The 8,701-nt window shown below is 45.1% G+C and overlaps 1 protein-coding gene across 1 annotated transcript in view; it reads left to right on the top strand.

Annotated features, from left to right (window-relative positions):
* Positions 1–1,278, top strand: part of CCDC3 (coiled-coil domain containing 3) — a 105,003-nt gene extending 103,725 nt beyond the window's left edge. The window contains exon 4 of the mRNA XM_007452590.1: positions 1,263–1,278. Within this exon, the coding sequence (XP_007452652.1) occupies positions 1,263–1,278 (16 nt within the window). The remainder of the gene's footprint in view (positions 1–1,262) is intronic.
* Positions 1,279–8,701: the final 7,423 nt, after the last annotated feature.

The raw sequence follows: 8,701 nt of genomic DNA, 5'->3' as shown, positions 1-8,701 counted from the left end.
GCACATCAACGCGCTGGGCCGCGAGCCCGCGGGTGCCGCCTACCTGCGTGGGTAGCAGGGATGCAGCCTTGGCCTCACCTGGTACCCGCTGAGGCCTCTCGCGGGGAGTGGAAAAGGACACTGGGTTTAGACGTGCACATAGCTCAAGAACTCTTGTAGATGATGATATTTTTACTGTGCATTTGGTAGCGTCTAGTTGGTTTACAGGGCAAGTCTACTATCTCCTTGGCTGCTGGCCTCCTGCCCTTCCCTGGCCTTGTCCCAGACCCAGTGTTCTGATGCCAGCAGTGGGAAAGAACATTTTAGAATCTCCAGAGGTACAGCACTCAAGGGCTTCAGCCTCCATTTCCGAAGAAAGGCAGTGTGGTCCCAGCACTCAGCAGCAGGACAACCGTTGGCTTGAAGGAATGATTGATAGGTCATGGAATCTCCTGGTGTCGTTAAGACTTACAGAGCTCATCACAAGTCAGGGAGTGGAGCTAGAGGAGGCAGGTAATTAAGAAGAATTATACCTGATTTCCAACCTCAGCTATCCAGAGTTACAGAGGTTTCCCATGGGCCACTTTAATCTAAAGGGGAATTTTGCCTTTATGGTCCTGTCCTGTTGCATGAAAGCACATTTCTAAGTTGGAAGAGCTCGAACAGCATCTCAGCCCCTGCTAAAGTCTGACTTACTGTTTGCCATTCGAGGTGAGCTGACCCAATATGTTGTGAACTTCTGTTGTGCAAAGACACCTCCTTACCTACTGGGGTCTGGGGACCTTGCCTCGTTGCTCTCCAGGCTCTGCTCCCAAAAGGGCTTGTTGAGGGCATTCCGATCTTGGCTTCTTTATGCAAATGCTTTCCACCCACCTGGACTGTCCAGACAGACCCTGGGAGTAGTGTTTGCACGTCAGCCCGCTTCTCACTGCATTAGATCCTCTGTACGATCGCTTCACCTTCTTTGGGAAGAAACCTCTAGAGAGAGTATTGCAAGTAAAAGATATTCACAATACCTAACAAACACTTGAGCCCTTCACTTAGCCACTTGTGATCGCGTCCCAGCTGTGTGACTAAGAAGTGCCCGTCCCTTGGTTATCTTCTGATGATGGTTCTCCAAACCAACCAGTGTCCCTTCCCTGCTATTTTAGGTAGAAGCTGCCCCTTTACCACCCTAGATAGAGGAGGGCCCGACAGTGCCGTCCTCTCCATTGGAAATGGCAGTTAGGGTCAGATTTCCATCCCCTGCCTTTAGAAAAACCATGTCCTTCTTGCTCTGGCAGCGCGCCTGGGGCATGAGCCTTGTGACACTTGGGTCTCGATGGTAGGCGATGGCCTCAGAGGAGAAGTCAACGCCCTGGACTGCACAGCATGGGGACTTTTGCTCAAGGGCTCTTTACTGCTAAGCTTCTGCCAGCACTTTATCAGCTGTAATCTTCATGGTCTGGTACAATAGAAGGCACATCTTGTGGTTTATTCTTCCCAGGGACGTTTCATTACAGCCGTTTTGCTGCCACCCAAGGGAATGACAAGCCTAACAGTGATTTACAGCCAGCGTTTGGAGAACTGTGGAAGCTGGATCTCTTCGGATGCATTATGTTCTGCCTTCTCAATAAACGTGAGCAATAGGTCAGCCACAGCAGTAAAGCGATGCGTGTTTCTTTTGGAGCAGGGGCCCTGCAGGATTTCCAGCTTTGGCCTGAAAAGCCCATTTAGATCCTCTGGGGGAAGCATCTGTGGGTCACACCTGAGGCATTTAGGAGATTGAGCTGAAGCCTCCCCTGCTTTCCCCGTTGGGATGAGGCTAACCCTGTCTCTCCCCAGGTTCCCATCTCTCAACACACCTGCAGACAAGCAGTGTTATCCTGACCTCACCTCACGAGGGACACACAGCTTCATTAATCAATGCCTTCAAAAGTACATTAGGATCTGTGCCAACAGGAACTCCCAGGTCCCCATTATCTGCTCCGTCGTCATCTTACGGCAGCCCTCGCCACCCGCTCGTTGTACTAGTAGGAATTGTTCATGCAAGAAAAACCCAAGAATTGCTCAGAACTTGACACACATTGGCCGACCTGTTGTAGCAGTATCTCTGAGCTGTGGGCCATGGTTTAGTTCCACTCGGCGGTTCAAGGAGGCTAAGTGACTTTGCCAAAGTTACATAATAAGCAAGAGGCTGATAGAATCTAGCATCTTTAAACCAGGGTCCCCAGGAGTTACAAACTGGTGGCATGTGGGCCACACCTCATTTGGGGATGAGGTTTCTGTGTTTGAATGTCAACCTTCACTGGACTACGGTTCAGGCCACTGTCTCTGCTACTATCGCACCCACCCCCGTTTGGGTTTTGTTTTTGTTTTTGTTTTTTTAACACATCACGCATTTGTGGTACCTGCCTGGCAGCAGAAGTTAACAGGGATTCCCACTTCTGTGGTGCAAATCCTCACCTTCCTTTGGGGAGAGAGAACGCAAAATCCAATCACAACGACTATGGATCAAGCTGTTGGCTCAGCAACGCCCACATTCTATGATGGTTTAAAAAAAAAAACAACTAAGTACCCAGAATGCTTTAGGCTCTTGCACACACATCTCACTTAATATTCCTAATAATTTCATACATAGTGATTCTGATCGCCATTTTCCAAGAGGAATCTGGGGCTTCAAGAGATTAGCTTGCCCAGTGTACACAACTAGGACAGGTGGCCAGTCAAACCTCCAACCCTATCTTCTTTTCTCTTTGCACGTGCTCACCTGTAGAATGGGGATTATCACTCCTACTGTAAAGGCTGTGAGGAGGCCTGAAATTACTCATACAGATGCTTAGCGTGATACCTGACACCCCACACGTACTCAATAATATTACTCACAATAATCATCTATATTATATTGATAAATACTCACCAGAAAGGCCCAATGCATGTCAGAAATAAGAGTGTTTGGTGGGATTCCATGTAATTTTCTTGTCCAATTGCCATACAACATTCCAGCTCCTTTCTGTTTCCTTACTTCTGAACTACCTCCTTTTCTTTCACATTCAGTAGTGGGTTGTTCCTTCAAATTTACCAAGAAAATATAGTCCATCAGAAGTGTGTTTGCTCACCTTCCTAGCATCGAATTAAAAAATGCACAATCTAGGGCTTCCCGGGTGGCGCAGTGGTTGAGAGTCCGCCTGCCGATGCAGGGGACACGTGTTCGTGTCCCGGTCCGGGAAGATCCTACATGCCGCGGAGCGGCTGGGCCCGTGAGCCATGGCCGCTGAGCCTGCGCGTCCAGAGCCTGTGCTGTGCAACGGGAGAGGCCATAGCAGTGAGAGGCCCGCGTACCGCAAAAAAAAAAAAGAAAAAGAAAAGCACAACCTAAAGGTTGAGAATTGTGTTTTACTCGGTGGACACACTGAGGACTTCAGCCCGGGAGGTGCCACTCAGGTCGCTCTGAAGAGGTGAGCGAGGAGCCAGCGTATGCAGGAGCTTTTGCAGAAAGAAAGCAAAACACAACCAGATAGAACACTGAAAGATGGCGGTTAATTAAAGAACAAAACAGACATCGCAAGTTAACGAATTTTCTGCATATGGGAAGATGCAAGAGTCTGGGCTTATTGAAGTCATTCCTTTGATATGCACCTTAACTAGCTAGGGCCAATGTCCATCCTGAACCCCCTCAGGGTGCACAGTCAGGGCCGCTGCAGTGGCTGCTAGCTTGATGGCCACAACATCCTTTGTTTACTGATATGGCAGAGAACATTCTTCATCCATACTAGCTTGTCACTCACACTGTCTAGTTTGCCCCCCTTCTCTCCTCCCTTCCAACTCAAAGGAAGGCTCATCCCTCTGGGCCACATCCAGGGTCAAACCCCTGCCCTGTTATCCTGAGTTCATATCGCTCCTCTCAAAACCTGGCTCCACCAATGCTCCCTCTTTTATCATAAATCTTTTCTTCCTTGGGGAATCCTGCCCTTTATCCTCCAGCCATGCTCAGATTTATCCATCCCAGGAAAAAACAAAACAGTTTAGAAAGTATTGAAGCTGTGTTTAAAGATGGTGATACAGAAGGCTCCTGGACGCCCCCTCCTCCAACGGACACACCTAGTGAACAGCTACACACAGAGCAACTCCCTCTGAAAGAAACGCAAACTGGCTAAGGACCTCTTATACAATGAAGGACCAAGAAAACACCTATGTCTTTCCTATGTATGAGTAGGAAAGGCTGAGACGTGCTGTTGCCATAAACCCCAGCCCTGGCACAGACTGTACAGTTTGTGGAATGAAATCCCCGAATGCCAGCTTCTCCTTGAGGGGTGAAGGGTTTGGACCCCACATCTACAACCCCCAGGTTTTAAGACTCCTACCCGAGGGGTGGGCCTCCAAACACCTAGCTCTGAAAGCCAATGGGGTTTGCGTCCATGAGATCCACAGACTATAGCAAAAGAAAAAGCAGTTGTTAAAGGGCACAAGCACTCACTTCAGCCATTACCTCGGGGTCAGTGCAGAGGGAGCAGGGAAAAAACGCTCACCTCCCAGTCTTTCCCTGAATGGGGTCTACTTGGATACTTTAAAAGCTGCTGCCTGAGGGTCAGGCTTCTAATTGAGCCCATATCTAGAAGCTGACTGCCATCCTCCCCAAAGACCAGGGGAGCCAGTGGACACCACCGCTGTCCTCTCTCTCTGACCTGCTCCAAGTTGCCAGAATCTCCCTGAAAGAAACTTGTACACAAGTCTGCACCCCAGCCTTTGTGGCTGCTGGTAGCTGATGGGCCCCCAGGTCACCTGGCTCCGACAGTCACCAGTGCTTCCATTTACAAGTCCCATAGGACTATAGAAAAGAGAGGCGGTTTTAAACTGGCCATCCCCCCAGGGATCAGCATAGAAGGAGCAAACAGAAATGCCCAGTCTCCCGGTCTTTCCCTGAAAGGGGTCTCTTTGCATACTTCAGAAGCTTCTGCCTGAGGGTCAGCCTTCGAATGTACTATGAACCTAGGGCCTGATTCCCTGATCCTCTCTGAAGACCAGGGAAGCCCGCAGACACCTCTTCCTCCCTCTTTTTCTAGCCTGCTCCAGGTTGCTAGTTATCTCCCTGGAAGGAACTTGTATACATATCTGTGCCCCAGCTTTTGTGGCTGCCACCTCAGGGGCAGGCACCCAAATTGATTGGCTCTGATAGCAAACAGGACTTACATTCATGTAGCAAACAAAGAAGTTCTTAAAAGGCTCAAGAACACACCCTGGCCACAAAGCTATACACCTGGGCCCAGTGCAGAGGGAGTAGGCAAAAACACCCAGCTCCCATTTCTCTCTGGAAGATGCCTATCTACATACTTTCCCAGCTGCTGCCTGAGGGCCCAGCTACCAACCAGCCTTCATGTAGGTGCTGTGATCATTTCCTTTGGAACCCTGTCAAGTTGGCACACCTTCAACTACTGGGAGGTACTAGGAACAAAAAAGGTGGCTTGGACAATCACAAAGGTTACAGGAGCATGAGCCAGCCTGACAGATAAGGTTCATCTCCTATACAAGACCACTCTAGCAAGACTGGGAGAGGAGACTGCTTTATCTAATATGCAAAAACAAACACAGAGTCAAGGAAAATGAAGAAACAGAAGAATATATTCCAAACTAGAGACCAAGATAAAACTCCAGACACAGATCTTAATAAAACAGAGGTTAGTAAGTTATCTAACAGACTTCAACTAACAGACATAAAGATGCTCACTGTGGTCAGGGGCATCTTTGCTCCATCATCATTTGCATGAACAAAGTGAGAATTTCAACAAAGAGATAGAAAATATTAAAAAGTACCAATCAGATCACAAGGCTGAAGAGTATAATAAGTGAACTGAAAAATTCAATAGAGGGTTTCAACAGCAGACTAGATCAATCATAAAGATCCATAAACTTGAGATAAGGCAGTAGAATTCATCTAATCATAGGAGCAAAAGACAAAAGATTGAAGAGAACTTTATTTATGGGACACTATCAAACACACCAATATACACATTTAGAGGGGTGCCAGAAGAAGAGAAGGAGAAAGGGCAGAAAGCTGATTCAAAGAAATAATGGCTGAAACTTCCCTAACCTGGAGAAAGAAACAGGCATCCAGATCCAGGAAGCCCAGATTTTCAAAAAGGATGAATACAAAGAGACTCACGCTGAGACACATTATAATTAAACTGTCACAAGATAAAGACAAGGAGAAAATCTTAAAAGCAGCAAGAGAAAAACAACTTGTTATATACAAGAGAACACACACAAAATTATCAGATTATTTTAGCAGAAACTTTGCAGGCCAGAAGGGACTGGGATATGTATTCAAATTCCTGAAAGAAAAAAATCTACCAAGAATAACCTACCCAGCAAAGTTGTCCTTCAGAATTGAAGGAGAACATATTATATATACAAACCCCTAAAGACTCCACCAGAAAAAGCTCTTAGAACTAATAAACAAATTTAGTAAAGTTGCAGGATGCAAAATCTATATACACAAATCAGAATTGAAGGAGAGTTTTCCACACAGGCAAAAACTGAAGGAGTTCAGCACCAACAGACTAACCCTTCAAGAAATGTTAAAAAGATTTCTTTAAGCTGGAATAAAAGGGCACTGATTAGTAACAGGAAACATATATAAAAGTATAAATCTTGCTGATAAAGGTAAATATGTAGTCAAAATCAGAATAATCTAATGCTGCAATGGTGGTGGGTTAATCACTTACATAACTAGTATAAAGGTTAAAAGGCAAAATAGTAAAAATAACTATAACTACAATAATTTGTTAATGGATACGAAAGATAAAAAGATGCAAATGTGACATCAAAAACATAAAATGTGCTGGGAGGGGAGAGTAAAAATGTAGAGTTTTAGAATCATTCAAACTTAAGTTGTCATCAGCTTAAAATAAGTTGTTATAACTCTTAGATGTTTTATGTAAGCCTCATGGTAATCACAAAGCAAAACCCTACAGAAAAAACACAAAAGATAAAGAAATCTAAGCATACCACTCAGAAAAACCATCAGATCACAAGGGAAGAGAACGAGAAAAGAAAGGAACAGAGGAATTACAAAACATCCAGAAAACAATTAACAAAATTTCAATAAGTCCATATCTATTAATAACTACATTAAATGTAAGTGAACTAAATTCTCCAACAAAAAGATATACAGCGGCTGAATGGATTAAAAAACAAAAAACAAACAAACATAGCTTTTCCAAGGATGCAGCCTTTGAGAGAGTAAGGCAGGGTTGAGACCATCGGCACTGAATATGCAACTGAAACTGGCCTCTATATAAACTTTTAAGATTCTGGTGGGCAGGTACAGAGAACTACTCATCTTAACAGCTGCAGGAGACAAGTCTCTTATGTTCACAGGCCAGGAACATGCAAGAATCAAGAGCAAATGTATTTCCACCTGTGTGGCTGACAGGGTCTTGGTGCTCTGGCCTGGTGTCAGGCCTGAGCCACTGAGGTGGGAGAGGCAAGGTTAGGACAATGGACCACCAGAGACCTCCCGGCCCCATGTAATATAAACCAGCGAGTGCTCCCCCAGAGATCTCCATCTCAATGCTAACACCCAGCTCCATCCAACGGCCAGCAAGCTCCAGTGCTGGACATAGCAGGCCAAACAACTAGTAAGACAGGAACACAACCCCACCCATTAGCAGAGAGACTGCCCAAAATCATATTAAGTTCACAAACACCTCAAAACACGCCACCGGGCGTGGCCCTGCCCACCAGAGAGACAAGATCCAGCCCCACCAACCAGAACACGGACACCAGTCCCCTCAACCACAAAGCCTACACAAGCACAGAACCAACCTCACCCACTGGGGACAGATACCAAAAACAACAGGAACTACAAACCTGCAGCCTGCAAAAAGGAGACCCCAAACACAGTAAGTTAAACAAAATGAGAAGACAGAGAAATATGCAGCAGATGAAGGAGTAAGGTAAAAACCCACCAGACCAAACAAATGAAGATGAAACAGGCAGTCTACCTGAAAAAGAATTCAGAGTAATGATAGTAAAGATGATCCAAAATCTTGGAAAAAGAATGGAGAAAATACAAGAAACATTTAACAAGGGCCTAGAAGAAGTAAAGAGCAAACAAACAATGATGAACAACACAATAAATGAAATGAAAAATTCTCTAGAAGGAATCAACAGCAGAATAACTGAGGCAGAAGAACGGAGAGTGACCTGGAAAGATAAAATAGTGGAAATAACTACACAGAGCAGAATAAAGAAAAAAAGAATGAAAAGAATTGAGGACAGTCTCAGAGACTTCTGGGACAACATTAAATGCACCAACATTCGAATTTTAGGGGTCCCAGAAGAAGAGAAAAAGAAAGCGTCTGAGAAAATATTTGAGGAAATTATAGTCAAAAACTTTCCTAACATGGGCAAGGAAATAGTCAAGTCCAGGAAGCACAGAGTCCCATACAAGATAAATCTAAGGAGAAACACACCAAGACATATAAATCAAACTATCAAAAATTAAATACAAAGAAAAAATATTAAAAGCAGCAAGGGAAAAGCAACAAATAACATACAAGGGAACCCCCATAACATTAACAGCTGATCTTTCAGCAGAAACTCTGCAAGCCAGAAGCAAGTGGCACGATATATTTAAAGTGATGAAAGGGAAAAAACTACAACCAAGATTACTCTACCCAGCAAGGATCTCATTCAGCTTTGACGGAGAAATTAAAATGTTTACAGACAAGCAAAAGTTAAG

Source organism: Lipotes vexillifer, unplaced genomic scaffold (genome assembly GCF_000442215.2).
Source record: "Lipotes vexillifer unplaced genomic scaffold, Lipotes_vexillifer_v1.1 scaffold628, whole genome shotgun sequence".
Taxonomy (NCBI): domain Eukaryota; kingdom Metazoa; phylum Chordata; class Mammalia; order Artiodactyla; family Lipotidae; genus Lipotes; species Lipotes vexillifer.
The sequence above is the reverse complement of the archived record's forward strand: the minus strand, read 5'-3'. Positions and strand labels throughout refer to the sequence as shown.